The following is a 19,687-nucleotide window of genomic DNA, read 5'->3' as shown; positions in this document are numbered from 1 at the left end:
GCAAGCCAGTCCCGAGCCCATCCCGAGACTACTAAACGTAAGGTACCTGATGATGTAGTCTCGGCAATTGAAAATTAGTCTATCCGGTTGTTTTAGATATTTATAAAGCTGTTTTGAAAGGGTTAACGTATCCAGGTTTGTATATACATACATATATGATCATATATCAAATCCACATGAGATAGGTATTATATACTTGGGTAACTACATAATGTATAGTTAGGACTTTGGCTGAAGCAAGGGAGTTGATGAGTTGAATTAGGTACCATCATGTTGTGATCGTAAATTGGTTAGGCTTTATGTACCTTCAATAATCGGGCAGGCTTTACATGTACCTACAAGTACCTAAGATATGAAAGTGCAACTTTCATTGTCTTCCACCATGCACGCTAATAACATGGAGGAAACTACTCCGCAGCAGTGTCTTATCCTTGGAGTAAACGGGCAGCACGTAATACATACATCCTACATGTACGTATGTACATGTGTACCAGGGGTAACTTCCACGGCTTGGTTGTTTCCTTCAAAACCTCACACTACCTAGTACATTAGGTACCTCTATGTAGAGATCTAGGTAAACGTCGATCCGTACCTACCATGTAGGCCTTTGACCTTTGACCCAGCTGTCACATCCTTGCACGGCAAGTAGCTGCCAGGGCTGCCAAATTGTTTGTAGCCGCCTACAACCGCCGTGAACTTTGATCCTTGAACTTGAATTTGAACTTCCAACTAACTATCTAACCTAACATTCACCCACCTACCGCCGCGCCAACATCTGACAACTCAACCATTTGCACATGGACATCTTCAATAGCCCAACACGTAGCCCCCGTTCCGCTCTATCATTGTCCTTATATACTCTTGCCATCTCCTATATTACTTATGGTGCGTTTGTTCCTCTAACTATCTGAATAGTACTTTCTTCTTGCGCTTGTCTTTTATAGCTCTAGATTAGACCCGTCTGTAATTATTTTATATTGACATATTTTCCCCAACTATAGTATTCCGTATTTAGACGTTCACGATACCGAGGGGGGCAAGAAGGTCAAGTTGTAAAGAAATTACTAGAAATCACGAATGACGGATGGCGCCAACTGGGGGGCAACGATCGGGAACAGAGACCAGGACAGGATCAAATATAAACTCGAATGTGTCGTCGGACCAACAAGTTGCAGCGTCAAATTCCACTCTAAATGCCTGGGTTGGTCGTAGACAACCTTCATGGCTTACCAACGCAAAACCCGTGAAGCCTTCTCCCCGACCTCCACAACCGCCTAAGCAACCTATCCCCACGGAGATTGTGAGCCCCATTGTCGAGACAACCCAGCTCGTCTCAGTCCCAATCTCTAATGCCCCGGTGACGACGACTACTCCTGCCCCACTTCCACAACCTCGTCGTCCTCAACCTCCGCCTGAACCTCCGTTATTACAAACACAAATACAAACACAACAACCGCAAACATCGTAAGCTATATTCTAATACTATCACCACTCACGCGTCGCGACCCTTTCTAGATGCTCACCTAAATCAACCCCCCCAACTCTCAAGATAAGCTACGCACTGCCTGTTTCATAGTTACTAACTACTGCATTTTGTGACGCGATAGAACTTCGGCTACGCGTACCGTACTTCCGTCGCCTGCCCCTAGTGACGAGCCTAGTCCGGGTGCCACCAAACCTCAAAGTGTGCCTGCAGTGGCCGAACCTCGACTCATCCAAAATACCACTTTGGATGACGAGCAACAAACTGGAGCCCGGGTCCCTACACCCCGTCTACGGACAATATTGCAGCAAAACAGAGAGATCTCGGTATCCCCGAGGGCATCCACCCCTGCTAGCATGTCCCTCAATACACCTCCTACACCGAATTTGCCATTACCAAATAGTAATTTGATTCCCTTAGAGGACCCACCTGCTAAGAGGCAGCGTCTTGGGTATGTATAAAGCCTAGCTATCTTGCAACAATCGTGGCTAGTGATATTGGAGAATTTGATAACTAATAGTATTTAGCCACCCTGCGCTCCAGTTCCTCGCCGAGTGCAGAGCAGTTACAGTACTCAACAACCGTCTTCAATCCATAGGGGGGGTACAGAGTCTAGACCCGGCAGTTGAGCGGCCCCGATATCAACTCTTACTGGAGTCCTCTGAATCGGGTGACCTCTTCTTCATCGTATTACACCAGGTGTTTTGTATCTGGTCTAGAAACCGAGTGCAAGCTCGTGATATTTGCAAGAGTTACGCGCGCGACCCAGGGGAGATGGACAAGGGGTTTAGCAGCCTGGAAATGATTCTTAAGAGCAACACCAAATTAAATCCAGACCACATTAATTTCTTAGCTGAGTTTCCAGCTCCGCTAGATGAATCATTGGGCAAGACTGGGTATAAGGCCACTCTGGGACAAGTACTTAATTTCCTCCATCGAATAGCTCTTAATTGGCACAGAGTACTCACAGATCACCGAGCAAAGGGCTACCCTTTCCTCTTGGGCGAGCTCCTTGATGAATTCCTACTACACTCCCCCATACTCCAGGGAATAATGTTCCGCGCCTCGAGAAGGAGCATAGGAGCCGGAGATGGACCTACTGCAGAGCGTATGGAGATGCTATTCAAGTCAGACCAGGACTATCATCTTAATTATCCTGACGACTTCGCTATGAAGCCCCAACCCCTAAGGTACCAAGCGCACAACGAAAGTCTCATCACTGCATATATGTCTATCCTTGTTTCCGCGTACCAGTCACAAGGCTTTCGAGTGGGCCAACAATCCCATCCGACTGGATCGCCTAATATCCAGCAATCAAACGAACACCCTTACCAAAATATTCAGATGGGTTCTCAGATGGGTTCTCAGACCAACTCTCAATTCATTTCCCACGCGAATCCTCAGATGGGTGGCCAGATAAACCCTCAATTTAACCCTCAGGCAAGCTACCTAGCGAATTCCCAGATCGGTCTTCAGATAAACACCCAACTCAACCGACAAGTACATCCCCGGGTGAATTCCCCGGTGGGTTATCAGATGAATCCCCAAATGCGGCAGAATTTCTATCAGGGTTCCCTACAAGCACCTCAGTCTACCGATCCTGCTCTTCCTCAAGGTACGATGCCGGTCGCGATACCGCCTTCGTACATACTATCCTCAAACGCCAATCCAGCCAATAGCTTAACAGTGACAACACCGTTGCAGCCGAATCCCAATTATCAGAGGATATGTACACCCACGCAGTCTGCTCAATTTAGTCGCATACAGCACCAAACAGTGAGGAGACTCTCTCAACCAGATTCATATATGGCGCCGGCATCTCCACGACCTATTGCCCCTGCTTCGACAGGTGCGTACGGTAGTCAACCTCATCAGGTTCATTTTACTGGACAACGGGCGCAGAGCCTACATAGACTCAACAGTCAGTCCGGGCACTTTCATCCCAGTCACCTAAATCCTGGAAACCAAATTCCAGACTATAGCAATTTCAATTCTGCGCCAAATACACCAACGACTCCGCAGCTAAGGTACTCCACGAATCAGTTTCAAGGAAATCAACTCCAGGGGCCTAATTATACTCAATCGCTTTCGGATCCCCGGCTGCAGCACAAAACACAATTCGCCGGTCATGACCGTGACCTTGACCGTTTAATTCCGGCGCCCGGTGTAACTATCGATCGGCGAGACTATCCTTATACTCAATATGACAGGCATTCTGTTGCGATGTCTCTTCATCAGGTTCGGCTGAGAAGCCCGAAACGAATGCCGCAAGAACATGACCCAGCAAAACTAGGAAGGTATTATCAAGCAGTCAAAGAGTTCGCGCTCCCCCCAGTCGCGATCCCGCCTCAGTCATATCTACATGAGTTCGATTTTGACATCCCGGGACATCAGTTTATTCAACTAGTAAAGGAAGAGGCTAAAGAAGGTGAATACTTGCCTATATGTTTATTCTCCAGTGGATCTCTACGTCTCCGCATTCGATGCTGTTACATGAAGAAGATGCATACCTCTCTCGGCGATTCTTGGGTCACTACCGAAACAACTTGGCCGCAACATATTTTCATGGAACTAAACAATAAAGCCCTCAGTATCCCTCGGAGGTCGCATTTTTCTAAGGATTTGCCAATTGAGGCTTCCTCGGCCGCTGTCGCAAACAAGAACATACTCAAAATCTCCGTTCCAAAGATTAGGGAAAACAGGGAAGAACCCAAACCCTGTTGGGAATTTTATATTGCAATCGAGCTCGTTGAAATTCTTAGTCACCGTGATGTGCTTCGGATGGTTAGAATGCGTGGAGGAGTACCGGCAGATACGACACGAGAGGTGATTAGGACCCGTCTTGTGGGGGCAAATGGATTCTCCCAACAGTCTGCGGACGAAGACGAACTTATAATGGTGAACGAATTATCTATCGATCTCATGGATCCTTTTTCTAGGGTCATGATCAAAGTTCCCGTTCGCGGGAAATCATGCACGCACCTCGAGTGCTTTGATCTCGAAACCTGGCTGAATTCTCGGCTGGGTAAGAAATCATGCAACTGGTGTAACAACGTTCCCGGGGGCTGTTCGAAATGTCCCAACGAACCATCTTTTGTAGACAAATGGAAGTGTCCACTTTGCCTCGCTGATGCACGACCATACAGCCTCGTCATCGATGAGTTTCTTGTCGAAGTACGCTCGCAGCTAGAGCTCCAGAATTTATTACAAACGAAGTCGATCCTTGTCTCACCAGATGGGACGTGGAAACCGAAGGAACAACCAGCGGACGACGATGGAGACGTCGATAGTGAGGATGATGGCAACGTATCAACCGGAAAACTATCCAAAACAAACCAGCTCATGGAATCTGGAATTGAAGTTATCGAAATTGATTGATTCAAGTCCTATAGAAAGGAAACTAGAAGGTATTGAGAAGAGGGTGCGTTCCCAGAAATGGACCGATAGTTTTAGGTCCAGCCCGGGTGACGAAGCAACTATAACAACATGAGACCAGGATGTGTCTGAAATTTTACGTTGAATTTTGTTTTGTTTTTGACCATTTCCTTTACTCGGATATAGATTTACTATGTCAATCATTCGTTCGAACTGATACCCCTCTGCGTACCCCAAGGTTTGCGACGCGGAGTTTTTCGACGATAATGGTTTTCTTATCCCGGTCATACGCCTACATAGTGTTGAGCACCGGTATGCAAAAGAGCGAAGGGGATATGTTTAGGTCATCGGACTCTAGCAATGGAAAGGGGAACAGGACGGGCCGGTTAAGGAAAAGGAAACAGGCGTATACGTCTGTATTTATGCAAGTACGTCTACGGACTGCTTACGTTGAGTTGCGGTCTATTACATACGTGGCGGGGGCATCTCGTCTAGGGAGTCGTCGGCTAAGCCAATAGCGAGCGTCTACTTGACTATACATAATACGCGCTTTCTCAGCGGCAACGCCTATTAATAGGAGGTCGGTTTTGTCGGCGTTATGAGTCAACGATATGAAAATAGGAGTGGATAGTATGTAATGTTAGGAACCACTAGCATTTGCTCCGGCGATGATCTGTCTTTATTCTTGTGGCACCTCACGGGTGTCCTGAGGCAATACAGCTTCTTACCCATGTATCCCCTTTTATATCAAGGATTGACCTGTTCTTTTACAAGGAAGATATCAGTGCATCTCAGACAAACAGACGCGGCTTTCTGTAGTAGGCAAGACCGCAATGGCGAAAGATATTTACCTGCTCTGATACTTATGGCGATATGATGCGGATGGCCTAGTCATGGAATGTTAATACAGGGCAGGTAGTGATATAAACACTTATCCTAGCTAGAAAGCTCACTCGGGTGGGCGTTTTAGCATCACGATGGCTCCTTTCTGTAGATTTTAGTGTTAAGTGAGATGAGGATAGGACATCGTGATCTTAAGGGCCATCGTATAGCAATATGAACTAAGTTAATGTGTATTGACCAAAACTACCTAAGTTTACCCGACCCCTGATGTTAATGTATGCTAATGTATGCTACATATGCGTAAGGAATAAAACAGTCTTACCTTCTTAGTTAGTCTGACTAGATACAAAAGATACTATCATCTTAGCAACTACAACCTCAGGCCATTCTTGCAAAATTAGTTTATGGCGGGGCGTGGTATGTAGGTACCTACATACATATACGAAGCAGTGATTCGACCGTACCAGACCCACGACACGATGAGCCCCTCTTCGTATTTGCGACTAGCCTCAATTGCATATATGTACATAGCCGCGTCATTCTTTACGACGAGGACGACTCGTGTTTAAAATATTGGTTGTTCTAACGGTGGTCTAAGAGGGGTTTTGATTTTGGGCTTGTGTACGGAGTAGAGGTTAACATAGGTATGTATGTATGGGATGGATGGGTTGAGAATACTATTTGAAAAATGCTGTTAGCTCGAGATCTTATGATGTGATAGGTCCATCTACAAAATTAACTACACTTACACTCACACAGTAATCGGGTAACCTAGACATTTAAATAAATCACACATGGTCCTTCCTACTCGACACCTAAATCTACGAGCCCAAGTCATAGTCATTTTCATTTTCATTTTCATTTTCGATTTTATTCTTTTCGCAACGCAACGCAACCCTACGCCTATAAGGACCAGAACCCAAACCCGCTATGATAGTAAATAGTTACAACTGCGGAGACGTAAAAAAAGACAAGACAAGACAAGACGAGCGAACGTTTCCGTTTTCCTATCTTAATCCCCCTGTTACCTTTGTGCCAAAAAGTACCCAAGAGGCTCTACACGTGCGCCAAAGAGAAATATGCCCGCCTGTGCTTCATGCCGGTCGATCTCCGAGGACTCTAGCTCCTACTTGACGACTGGCCGGCGCTGGGGCCAGGTTTCCGGGTAGTCCTCTCCGGCTCCGAGTTGTCCTCATCTTCGTCTTCGCTTTCGCTGTCGCTTGTGTTTCCCACGCTATAACGCTTTTCCTTGCCCGCACCTGTGTCCCTGGGTGTTGTGATATGTAAATCGTCTAACTCTCCTTCGTCAAAATCGCCTGTCTCCAAATCGCGGCTGTTTGCTGCCCTCCGGGAACGGAAGCCCTCCAGCCCGGTGGCACGCGGGAAGTCAGATAGTATAGGCAGACCTGAGTACCCGACGGTTCGGCGGCGACCGCGCCAAATCATGTAGCCCCAGATAGTAGCGCCGACAACTACGATAACTAGGACGACTTCGCCTGATCTCTGGTAAGCGGCCCACTTGGCGTCGCTGACCTCCTTGTCCTTGGCCGCCTGGTCGGACTCGGTGTGGTTAGTAGCACCGCTTACAGTAGTATCAGGTAGTTTCTCGCCATCGAGGAAACTCTTCGAGGGTATACCCCCGATTTTGCTGATGTCGACCCCCATGAACCGGTCAAGCATATCGCGGGTTCGGCGCGGATAGTCGAAAGGCACCATATGCGATGAGTTGTATAGTAATACATATGTTAAGTTACGAGCTTCCTGCCAGAAGCCGGCCGCTTCACCCTCAAAAGTCCAATCGCGTCGTGGTGCCCAGTTTCCGGGGGATAATTCAAACCCTTTCCCACCGTTCCATTGCATGTTGCTTATGAAGGCTTCCGTACCCAGATGGTTGCATATAAGGTCTTCCGCACCCGAAAAGAGAAGTACATTTACTTCCTTTATGAGGTCCGGCAGAAATTCGATAGACGGCTTTCCGGCATTTCCCCTGAGCGCAATGCCAACAAGACCGTTACACTCGGCCCATCCCGTAGCTTTATTCTGGTCAATGTGTAGTGCACTGACCACTTCTGGCTTTCGAAGGTAGGGCGTAACAAATTCTAGGTCCGGGGGCCAGTTCATGCCACAGCTCGGATACACATCTTTGAGTCGGACGTCGTACATGTTGAAGCATTCGTTATTACCTCCCGAACCTTTCGTTCGGGTTAGGCGGAGAATTTCCTGGAGCACCTTTTCGCAAGTATCGACATCCACACGATGAGCACCAGATGAAGCTAAATCCTTTTTACACTCACGGTATTGAGCCTCGATCCCGGCCGCTAAGTCGGAACCCTTCGTGACAATGTTCTTTTCGTATGCGAACGATAGGTACGCCTCGTACTGCTCCGGAGGGGAGATCCAGCCATTTCCGATCAGCAGGCCTTTGAGATTCCACGGAGTTTGGGTTTGAGGTAGCTTGTTTCGCTCGAGGATCGCCTTTGCAATGTAGGGGATGTGCTGTCCGGCGAACGATTCACCCGCGATGTAAAGCTAAAGAATTAGTTAACATATTGTAATAAAGGGGAATTGTGAATTTTTACATCATCGTGCTCATATTCCGGGAATAGATTGTACCATTTTTCGAGGAAGGTAACGAACTGGCTCGCCATATCGTCGAGGGTTTGTACGAAGCTGTTGGTATCGACATAACTGTATCCGGTTCCCACGGGGTTATCGACGAAAAGCAGATTCGCAAACTCATTCCAGCTACCATTATTATACTGTAAGGTATTCTCGTCCTTCAAGCGATAGGGACCGATCTCCATCAATGCGCCGTCTTCGGAACTGCAGCCGGGTCCTCCGTTTAGCCATATGACGGTGCGCTGTCGATTTGCAATGTGCTGATTCTGAAAATGCCAGAAGAAAATGTTCCCGTTGTGCTCCGGTGTGATCTCGACGTGTCTATGCGAGAAGAATGAGAGTCAGTAAAGCAAGTTGGTGACATATAGTATAAAACGCTGATGGGTGTCAAGTGTCTTCACTCACCCAGCATGCATCTTAATCATATCCCCCTCGGGTACACCTGGCAACGAGTGGACATAATAATCTCCAGCACTCTTTTCGGCGTTGGTTATCGATGTCCAGCAGGCCAGTCCGAGAAGCGCGCCGGCGGCAACGCGCACCGAGCTCCAGAGCGAAGCTGGAGGAGGCATAATTGCAAACGCCGAAAAGGATTCTCGGGTTCTCACTATGACGTTAACATCCGTTATTTATACATCTACCAAACTGTTGGATTGATCGTTGTTTTTCGAACAGGCTGAAGTTATAGAAAAGGTAACAAAATCTAAGGTTAGTACCTAAGCTAAAAGTGATTACAACGGAGGATTCGAAACGCAGCGCAACTCAAATCTATGATTTTAGGATAAGGAAGGCGAAGGTGGCCTCTGTACACGACGGGCTAAGCGTGCAGATTGTTTAGGGCCGTTTAGGGATGTATCTTGTTATGATAGCGGCTAATACATAAGGGTCGTACGGATCAATGCGGCAGTAGCACTGGGCAGTTTGCAACTTGCGGCTCGATGTGGATGCAAAAGCAGGGGCGGCTTACGTTAGGTTAGGTTAGGTTAGGTACCTGTCTTTTGATCTTCTTACAGCCAATCAATTTTAATATTAAACAAAACACCTCGATAAAAGAATACTAGTTAAGGTAAGTAGGTACCTAACGTATGGGATATCTTAGTACTAAAATGCATTAAATTTCGAGCATGAGAGCTCATTCCTAATTGTCTCATATCATAACAAGTACTGATATCATAAGGTGAACGGGCCAGGCAAGTGCAAGGTGAGAAACATTGACCAAATCCGCGTTGGCGCCGGACCGCATAAACCAAAACCAAGGCCAAAATCAAGGCCAAAACCTTCACCTTTTCTTTTTACAACACTTACTTATCTACCTCGGGCAGTCAGCCTATACACATAAGCCTTTATACGCATCGCATAAGCTTCTCTGCACCAAATACTATAGCAACAGTATCATCACCACCAGTTCTGCTGTTTTAAAGAAGACTCGTGTTGTCTTGCTTCATTTCCAGTAGAGGTAGCAAAAATTTTCACAGCAATTCTCATTTATATCACTCCCACGTATATTCCACTATTTCCCCTTTCCAAATAATGCTTCGGCCGCGCGATATTAAGACTTTCGGTTAGATAATTTGCAAGGAATCGGTTGATATCGCCGCATCAGACCATGGCGGCAATGATACCAAGCTCGGAGATCTCACACCCTGAAGCAGTACAGTCCCTCTCTCGGCCATTGCACTATTTCTCGAAAGCTGTTCTCGCATCGTCGTGCAGGCGAGGTACGGTATGATACCAAATGCCATACTAACCAAACATATTCCTAGCTGTGTATTGTACGGAAGACAGATATCTCGAGAGTCGCAAACTAATATCGCATGCTTTCCTTAAACGCCTTCGCTTTTGTTATACGAATGAGGTTGGGGTATATTCCTATGTATACCGTACACTCCCAAACCCCCATCAAAAGTCCAGAACTGAAATGACGTGAAACCCGACTTATGCACCCTAGATGTCCTTTTCTTCCAACTTGAACCCTTATGAAAACTTCATACGGTTCGTTACATTATTACGACGCCCTTCTGCTGGAGGCTGCTTGTTTCGTTTGCCTAAAGGGTGAGAGACTAAGGAAAGCCGATGTATCTTATGACGGTAGATACTTATTCTGACTAGACATGATATCCAGCGCACCGGTGAGCGAAGCAGTTTTCGCCAGGTGTATCGGGCGAGCGAGACACCCTTAACCCTCGCGCTCGAAGTCAGAGTGATATAAACCGTCGGGAGTCACTCTCGAAACATATGCTATGATCATGTCAGCGTGTATCGAAACCAGGTTGCCGACAACAGGATAGTGGCGCTACCTGAAGAAGTCCACCAAGGAAGACTATTAAGCCATATGGCCCAGGTAGATTTACTAACCCCCATTTCTTCAGCCTTTTTCTCAGCATGATAGCAATTCTGTATACTCGCCGAGAAATACAGACTAATCTGCCGTCTCATACTATATTCGCTATTCCCACGGCGCCCGAGCGATATAGTTGACCATTCCGTTCAACGCATTATCGCCTTCTTCATCGGTAATAAGCTTTGCGTCTTGAAGCGTCGTCAAAACATCTCCAACCCAGCTCTGACAGTTCCAATCCAGCTCGGTATTGTTCACGTGAGTCCCAAGAATTGCGTCGCGTAGCCGCGTATCGGACTCCAAACTAGTCTCAACTGTCGCAACTGCAAGTCGCCGATAGAAATGCGGTCTCGTTCGTGGATGAGCTTGGTTCCATACTTCATTCACACTATAGTGAGGGTAGCTGCCCTGGATTCGGATGGTGAGGTTTTTATTCTCGTTATCGTCGAAGACTATACACAACTCGGTGACTCGGGTAGACTGGATATCGCGAGGGTAACCCCGGAATATTAGGATCCAGAGCGTCTGCGAGTGGCCGACGGCATTTGAATTCCCCTGATCACCATCCGGTTGAATCTGCTGGTTTCTGTCCTTGCCGTTGTTTCCGTCCCGGCGTCCGGCCGTGCTTGAGACGATACCCATTGGAGCCTTGAGCATTAGAGGAGTACTAGAACCACCTGGATAGGCCCTGGCGTCCGGTGGTTCTTTCGCAAAGCTTACTATGGCCGACGGGTGTTTTACTTGTCTCTTCAAGGGTCAGATCGTGTAGATCATATCCTGGATCGAATACGGAGATGGACGACCGGCCTTTGTTGTGACAAGTTCTAATTATTGCAACGCGAACGGGTAGTTGTCTTTGTCTTGTCGTTATCGATGGGAGGCTTTCAGGAACAGCAGAAATCTAGCCCACCCCCAAAAGGATGTGTGGGTGGTAGTAGTGGCCTTTACAGACACACCCACTCTACCTACCTAGGTACAAAGGGCAGAGCAGCCAGTAGACTATCTTACATAGGTACTCATACATCCCGAGCTCGCAGACAACCCCGGTAAAGCGATGACAATCACACCGCAAAGTTATTCTCCGATGTACAGGAAATCATCTAATTACACAGATCAAAACGATATATGCATACGATCACCGTGACTTGGCAGAACTTGGCCCCTCTCGAACCCACAAATTGGTACACTTGGAGACACCGAAGTTTGCCTGGTACAGAAGTCTACCGACGGGCACATTCAAAGAAACGGTGGAGTCTCCTACCTAGACATACCTCAAGGTAATTTGTAACCCCGTTGTCTCCTCTAGACAAAGATTGCAGATATGGCTAGAATGGCTTGCATGGATTATGCAGCCAGGCCCCATCGAGCGTTCTAGACCCAGGGATCGTTTCGGGTGAATAAGGTGACAAACGGGAAAGGATTGTAAGACCACCAGCGCTATACGATTTTGCGCTTCTTCCGACACCATTGTGTACCTACTGTTTTACAGCTGACAGTCGAAACAATAGAATTGCCTCCGTTTCAGCTTAATTTGGCGCGAAAAAAAAAAGGCTGCAAAAAATTTTTTTTTTGCAGATAGAAGAGGACACAAGGTTCAAGGCGCAAGGAAATGGCTATACATAGAGGCGTACGCGCATATCATTCCTCCCTTAGGACGCACTTTCGCATCTAACTATGGGCCTAGCAAGAAAGATGGATGTCAGCTGTCGATCACTCATACGATTTGATCTCACATTCCTGCAGCTGTCCGATTGAGTACTATTAGTCCGACTACCGTATTTGTTGTCCGGCTTTCAAAACTGATAGTCGAAAGAATACCTATTATAATCCCTGAATTAGGTATTTTGGGAGGGGAGCTTTATGCTCGTCGCCACATTGATGTACTAACAAACCGTTATTAGCATAACCCGTCGAATAAGGCCGAGGACGACCGCCGGTTTCGCGTGCCTATTAGGCAAGTCAAAATCACAGGCGCCCCTTTATTAGCAACAGGAAATGCATGTTCTTCTTACTATAACGAGCTATTTGAACACCGAATAAGAAACTACGTCTGAGTGAGAAGGAAGAGGATATCACCACTGCCCCGGGCTTCGTTGCGTCCATGTGGTATGTTATATTATTATGCATGAGGACTAATGCGTGGGTTCGTTAGAATTTGGCGAATCCGCACATATCGGCGATCTCTCCGCGTGTACGGCCTAGGGAGGTCGGGGATGCTTGACTGCTAGGTACAATGCCTGTAGCAGCCAGGGTAAATAATCAGCGAACCTCGTGACGGGTACTCCCACCTTACGCGTGTCTGTTCACCTTAAGAGCCTCTTTGAACCGCACTTGGATTAGGCACTCGGGCACATGACACCACGGCTGATTTTAAAGACACTGCGCGCTATCATGGTCTATCATGGTCTATCATGGTCCGACTTTAGGTGAGTGACTAGCCAACTCCCAAGGGGAAAGCTAGATTCGACGTGTGCTGAATATGTTTACTGCAACCGTGCCTATCTCGTCCTGAGCATTCATCGCTCAACAAGTAGGCGATACTGCAGCCCACTATAGCCTGGCGCCATTCCTAAGACCATATCGACCAACAATAGTATGCATCATATATTTGGGCCATTGATTCGCAATAGGCTTACCTCCTGAGCACGGTACGGTCCTCTCCTGCTACACGCCCGACGGGTCACGCCAAAGAGGATCGTAGGGCTCCCATGTTTTTAAGGTTGCGATTCGGTATAAAAGAGGACTTATCTGTATAGATGATCTGATCGCATCATTTTCCTGACCTGCTTGCTTGATTAAAAAGCCACCAAACATGCTTGGTATTTTGCATAACGCACGCGGGCTGAGGTCCTGAGGGGCAACTTGCTTGGTGTCCATATCATATCTCAGAATGTGCCCAGACTTAATATCCACACTGTAAGTGTTTTCTACCATGATAAATATTTGGAGAAACTTAGGACGGTAGGATAAGACACTTAGGAGCACCAAATACTGAGTTTCGAGGTCACCAAACAAAAAGCCATATTACTGGCTCAACTCGCGTCTCGGAGTATTCACCGGCTTGGTCGCAGACTACCATACACTACATTAAAAACAGCCTCCTAGCAGCCTTGATACGGGCCGACTGGCTTAGCTACCATGTATCAGGCGATCTGAAAGGGATGTGCCTATCTCACATTTGATACCGTCTTTACAAGACTCTCACAAGCTAATCTTGACATATATCTATATAAATCATAAGCCGTGATGAAAAGAAGAAATTATAATATCCACGTGTCGTGCATAAAGACGCCGGTGGTGTATGATTACACATTCGGCCGTGCAAGGCCAGAGGTGTTTCAAGACTATTATATCAGTGACTGATCACATTCCAGCTACACGTATCATAGGCGCGTATCATAGGATGCCAGGCGACGCTGGAGCTATATACCGAGCCTAGTAGAGGAAGTACTAACGATGTTGCTTTCGCCCTCACCGCCAGCATCCAATTAAATCCGGCTACCTGGAGTTCCCGAAAGATAGCCTACACCTCTTCTTGAGCAGCTGGGTGGACGGTTCCAGAAGCATCCTACCTATCAGGGGAACCTCCAAAACTACGTGAATTTCATCGCTGATTTCGCTTCGACGATACGATATCCCGTCTGCCAACCCACCAGGCAGGCCCAGAACAGTAACCGAGCCGAGATGCCGGAGGACGTCCCGCCCCCCTACCACCGAGGAAACCCGCTAGGCTCGATTAGCGTTGAGGCTATTCGTATCTCGTCTCCCACACCTCGGGTGATGCTTTGACAGTCCAAACTTACCATACCATTGGGTGCGTTACATGTATAATACCTCCACTGCCGCATAGCTGGGGTACGGAAACCCTATCTGCCTACCTAGGTAGGTAGCTATGGTAGGTAAGTCGGTATATAAGTAGGATAAGTCAGTGGACGAACAAGACATGCAAGTTGAGTTACACAACTACGTTTACACTTACACAGAGGCTGATTCAACAGCCGGAAATACTTTGCGCTCGTGTGTGGTAAATGGCTTTATACCCGACGCTGGTGTGTAGCGTACACAGGTGCACATGCATCTCAGCCTATAGGTGGGCGCGGTTTGGTAAGTAGCGAGAGGTACCGTACCGACGCGAAGATCTGTGGGACCACGAGATCTAAGAGTATACAAGGGATGACTACCTAACCTATACGTTGATATGTTTTCTCTTAGAAAGCCGTTTTCGGATCGCTTGCGATCGAGCAAGCGTAGTACAGACTGGGAGACCTTACTTTATTTTCGATAGCAACGAGCCAAGTCATACACAAGCGAACTCGTATCAAAATCAATTTCATGGTCGAAGGTTTATTTACGTCACATATCATTTTCCATTGTCGCGGGGCCAAGAAGATTGTCTATCTCCTACTCGAATACCCTGAGATATCTTATATACGGCGACTACTCGGATTCAGCGTAGCATTCATTCATCCCTGACCCTTTTCTGTCACATCTCCTCCCCGACGGGGGTATTTCTATCTAGAAATGTGCAAGAGGAGAACAAGACATCTTCGAACACTCGATAGTCAACCCGACATAGAACTCAAAGCCCATCTCATTTAGGTATACCGGGACCAAGGGCACGAGGCGAACCGCCTAGCTTAGCTTATAGGTCATATTTCTTTCATATCCCCATTGTTTACCGCCACCAAGCAACCTGGACCCTTGATCGAACCGACCTCGCACAGACTGCGTCGTGCGCCCTCATGCAAGCCGTCCAGGCGTATGTTTCGTATAAATTAGAAAGGTCTCCACCGCCGCCTATTTTTGGCTCCTAAAGCTATCGCTCGCCCGATAGATAATATCTGCGGGCGCACGAGATTTGTTCGAGCCCGCCGCTTCGAGAAGAGGCGATTTTACTTACCTACTTGTTGTGTATATATAAGTAGATAGGTTAGGTAGGTAAGGAAGTATCACTAGGTAGTAGGACCAGGACACGACACGTGGCTCGTGTTTACTTTTCATACGCATACGCCCAGTTGGCAGTGGCCGTTGAGGCTCAGCCACGAATCCTGAGGATGACATAACAGACCTAGTCTGGTATCATGATAGGCATGAGCTTCGTAAGAGGAGGTATACTGCTTGAGATACGTGTCGCAACCGCCCGGGGTCTTGATGTGTTACTGGTTTACCGCCTGTGTTCCACGAGATACGGGACGCTGCCTTAGGCCTTTATGATCGTACAATACTGGCTTATAGAAGGGTAAGTATAATTACCCAAGTACCTAACGTAAAGGAGTAGGCTCTATTATGCCACGTCAAGCTAAGAAGTCAATACTCTGGCAGGTCATGTCCAATCAGTTAGAACATCTCGATCGTCACAAAAGAAATGGAAAAAACAAAATACCAAAAGTAATGAGGGTTTGGCTTTAAGAACCATTCGCGCGTATGTATTCATACGTCATGTCTCATCCTCTCTCCATGAAGTAAAGGATAGAGAACTACCCAAGAATTCCAGTTGATATGTAGATAACCAGCGCAATGTCCCGAGACCCAACGTATACCTATCGGCATAACAATACCGTAACCCTCGCCTTATAGTATCGAAGTAAATAAGGTATTGACTAACGCCTGTTTCTCGTTAGCACGTATCCAATAGAAAACAAAAGAACACAAAAGAACGCTATAACGCTCCGAAAAGCGCTCACAATATTAGTGGTGCCTACATATGAACTAATCTCAGCGGATTGTTGTACCCCCGCGGGACACCAGACCGCTCGATACGGAATAGGAGATCGACTTGGTCAAACGGTAGCTCGGGGTAGCACTCTCTAATACGCGATAAAATGGGGCGACGGCACGAGGGGCAGTTACCGCCGTCCATAATAATAACGAATATCTTCAGGATGGTGACGTTGCGGCGCGGAGGTAACAACTGCAGCATAAGCGGCGAATGCGGCGGGTAGGCTAGCCTGTGCAGGAGCCACACCCACGAACCCAGGATCTCTTCCGGGCGAGAGCAGAGCCCTGCGATATTGTACTGGCGGTTGTACCGGGTCCCTCCGATGAGGGTAGCGCAGTTGTAGGCCGTCCATCTCGCGGGGTCAAGCTCGAAGCTGCGTAGGACCCGGGGCACGCGGCCGATGGTGATGCGGGAGCCGAAGACCCATTCTTCGAGGGACGAGGAACGAATGACGAAGGTATCTTGCAACGTATATTCTTCTGCATCTACGTTGGTGGTGGCTTTTAACCAAATTACCGCAGATAGACGGTGGGAGGCCATGTCGTATAGGAACTTGGCCTGTTTAGTCTCGAAAGCGTCGGCTGACCACCCTCTCGACCCTAACGTGCGCCCTCTCCGCGCAAGCCTACCGACGGGACCATATGTCTCGTCCTTCATGGCACGCCATTCTTCCAGAAACGTAAGGATCCCGACGTCGACGATGTCGTGCATAGAAATATAGCTGCAAATTATACGGTTGTGACTCGTCAAAGACCGATATAACGGCACGAGATTTTCTAGGGCGACCATTCTACTCTGGTAACAGACTTTGAGAGCTACGATGCTCGGCGAATATATTGGGACGTCTTGGAGGTCAGGGGTATTGCCGTAAAGGTGTTCTTCGGGTGGCTGTGGGATCTCGATCACGGGAAAACGGGCTCCACCCACGCGGAGCATCGTGCCAGGTAGAGTGAGCTCCCATATCATCCATTGAATCTCCGTTGGTAGGAATATGAACAAGTCAAAATTTTCTAACGTCTCCGGGTTAGAAGCTTGGCTGGCCATTAGTAGATATCTTAAATATAACTAAGCTGTTTTCTTGTCAGCGAATTATCCTGGTCTGGCGTTGTGGAATAATGTGGTAGAAGCATGTTGTATTAGAAAGGATTCTAATACTCCACGTTAAGTGGTGGAAATCTTATATATGCCTTTAAGCATCGCACCTTCCAACAGCGTTAAGGATGAAACTCTAATAGTCGAGGACCATTTGAGATTATATCTACGTACCTGAAATATAGAGTATTCCATGGTATCAACTCTGGCTGAGAGGAAATTCTTTCTATAACCTAGAAACTTCTAAGTCTAGACTTTAGAACTATAAGTCCTCTTTTGAGAGCATGTCAACTATATCAAGATAGAATGCTATAGCGTTAAATCTTTTTACGAATTAGCTGAGAATTTAGGCGCGAGAAAGGCCCCAACTTACTTTGGTCCGTGACCCATCCACTTTGACAAGGTCCATTTTAGGTGGTTTGTCCAGTTGATTAAATCCAGGTGACTGACACCTACTAGAGTTCCCTTGTATGAACCCCATTTCGAACTTGTTACACTAACGAGACCATCATTGGGTCCCTCTATGTTAGTAATAATATTATGAGAATGACGGAAAGGCGAAAAGAGGGGAGGCTGATCCATCATGGCCCCGTATGAGAAGTAGCAAACGCTTGGGTCATCTGGGGTCCGTGGGTTGAAACTTTCTGTCATATATGCCGGCGTGAGTTGCTCGAATGCGCCTGTATCCATGCCTACGCGTTGAACAAGTTGATATATGCTTGGAAGTCTGTCTGCGCCGATCTCTTTGAATATATAATCCGCAAAGGCGCTCCCTCGATGTGGAGTAGCGACGGTGACTAGAGATTTCACATCCACATTCTTAGGTTGGAGATGGGAAATCATGTATCTAGCATCGAGTCCGCCCATAGAGTGCGCAATGATGTTCACGCTCTTATCCCGCGCAACATCGGCAATGCTATGAGCTAGCTTCTCAGCTCTTTGCTCGATACTTCCGGATGGAGGCACAGTTGCTGTTATGACTTCAACCCCATTAGCTCTCAATACATCTGTGATGCCGCGCCAATAATGAATGCCAGGGAGCCATCCTCCAGCAAGGTGAAGTTCGGCAAAACCTAATAAACCATGCGCGAGGACCACTGGATATTTAGGAGTAGCTGAGGACCATGTCAGTCATGAAGTCTATAATATCTCGGGGATGAGTCACTCTGTACCGTAATGTTCTCTTATGGTGGCATAGTCATCATATATTTGTTTTCCAAGATCTTTCAGCCTCGGATCGTTACCATGCTGAGAAGAATAAGTCCTTGAGCTCCGCAGCGGCAACAACCGAGTACGCCGGGATGAATTATCAGATGCACTATAGAATAAGCGAAGAGAGGCGGGGTATTTGCGGCAATGGCTTATAGCACATCGCGATAGACTCATTTCTATAGCCTCAACCTCAAGAGATGGCTGGTTGCTTATGGCTAAGTTATGCTTTGGTTTATATTAAATTGAAAATATTATATTGAGATCAGTGACCCACGTAATACGTCATGCATTAAACTAGGCGCGATGCACGTAAGCGAAAGCGCGTTAAGGTATGTACGTAATGTATTAACCGGATCTACCTCTTACCTAGTGTACTATGTATGTAATTAAACCCAGTTAAAGTTTAGATTTATGTAACAATCTTCTTCGATTCCCGGGAACTTTGCACATACAGCCATATCTACCTAGGTTGCATGTATGCAATTACTAACACATTATGTACTAGAAGGCAGGCTTTATAAAAGAAAGTCTAAATCATCTATAGTTATAGGTACCTGAGGTAAACTCAGATTACCTATGCAAAAACAAACGCTAACAGCGGCAGGCAGTAAGAATTTTAAACCGGTAGTATGTACTCCCCCATTGGTTCGGGTGGAGAAATCTCTTGGCGGTATCTCTTAAGCACGATCAAAAAAGCCGAATGGCTCGACCACTAAAATTCAACTCGTCCTCTATGGCCGCATAAACGGTCGCATATGTTGAACCTCAACCAACATTCTTCTCTTTGCTATTACTATGGTACTATTCAAAAGTAGCTACCAACACCGACCAACATGCATAATATCCTTACCCGATACACGTGAAATCTGACTCGTTTCTACCTTCTGTCGTATTTATTTCCCTGCCGGTTAAATGAGGCGAGTCTTGCGGAACCCGTACTCGAAGCGCAACGTTGCGGTTTTCGCGTCTAAGGTGCGGCGTGTTACATTCGACGTGTTTACCACCA

At 47.1% G+C, this 19,687-nt stretch overlaps 5 protein-coding genes across 5 annotated transcripts; 1 reads left to right on the top strand and 4 right to left on the bottom strand.

Moving 5' to 3' along the window:
* The first annotated feature begins 601 nt into the window (after positions 1 to 601).
* Positions 602 to 5,178, top strand: F4813DRAFT_258759 (uncharacterized protein). The gene is made up of 3 exons (XM_049240227.1): positions 602 to 1,464; positions 1,608 to 1,934; positions 2,011 to 5,178. Exons 1-3 carry the CDS (start codon positions 1,085 to 1,087, stop codon positions 4,859 to 4,861), a joined length of 3,558 nt encoding a protein of 1,185 aa, XP_049095292.1. The 5' UTR covers positions 602 to 1,084; the 3' UTR covers positions 4,862 to 5,178.
* A 1,485-nt stretch (positions 5,179 to 6,663) lies between these two features.
* On the bottom strand, positions 6,664 to 9,242 carry F4813DRAFT_375015 (alpha/beta-hydrolase). Its single transcript, XM_049244968.1, has 3 exons — positions 8,726 to 9,242; positions 8,281 to 8,641; positions 6,664 to 8,230 (listed from the first exon to the last, which is right to left on the bottom strand). The coding sequence occupies exons 1-3, from the start codon at positions 8,890 to 8,892 to the stop codon at positions 6,821 to 6,823; spliced, it is 1,938 nt and encodes a 645-aa protein (XP_049095291.1). The 5' UTR covers positions 8,893 to 9,242; the 3' UTR covers positions 6,664 to 6,820.
* A 1,524-nt stretch (positions 9,243 to 10,766) lies between these two features.
* Positions 10,767 to 11,300, bottom strand: F4813DRAFT_393773 (uncharacterized protein; the record flags this gene model as incomplete). The annotated part of the gene is made up of 1 exon (XM_049247470.1): positions 10,767 to 11,300. The coding sequence occupies one exon, from the start codon at positions 11,298 to 11,300 to the stop codon at positions 10,767 to 10,769; it is 534 nt and encodes a 177-aa protein (XP_049095290.1).
* Positions 11,301 to 15,640: 4,340 nt separating this feature from the next.
* F4813DRAFT_258718 (uncharacterized protein) lies at positions 15,641 to 17,544 on the bottom strand. The gene is made up of 2 exons (XM_049240226.1): positions 16,361 to 17,544; positions 15,641 to 16,265 (listed from the first exon to the last, which is right to left on the bottom strand). The coding sequence occupies exons 1-2, from the start codon at positions 17,419 to 17,421 to the stop codon at positions 16,259 to 16,261; spliced, it is 1,068 nt and encodes a 355-aa protein (XP_049095289.1). The 5' UTR covers positions 17,422 to 17,544; the 3' UTR covers positions 15,641 to 16,258.
* F4813DRAFT_258578 (putative triacylglycerol lipase) lies at positions 17,545 to 18,990 on the bottom strand. The gene is made up of 4 exons (XM_049240225.1): positions 18,642 to 18,990; positions 17,843 to 18,584; positions 17,644 to 17,792; positions 17,545 to 17,579 (listed from the first exon to the last, which is right to left on the bottom strand). Exons 1-3 carry the CDS (start codon positions 18,853 to 18,855, stop codon positions 17,732 to 17,734), a joined length of 1,017 nt encoding a protein of 338 aa, XP_049095288.1. The 5' UTR covers positions 18,856 to 18,990; the 3' UTR covers positions 17,545 to 17,579; positions 17,644 to 17,731.
* Between the last annotated feature and the right edge of the window lie 697 nt (positions 18,991 to 19,687).

This window comes from Daldinia decipiens, assembly GCF_022478715.1.
Source record: "Daldinia decipiens strain CBS 113046 unplaced genomic scaffold F4813scaffold_49, whole genome shotgun sequence".
NCBI classification, from domain to species: domain Eukaryota; kingdom Fungi; phylum Ascomycota; class Sordariomycetes; order Xylariales; family Hypoxylaceae; genus Daldinia; species Daldinia decipiens.
Note: the sequence above shows the minus strand (reverse complement) of the source record. Positions and strands in the feature narration are given on the sequence as shown.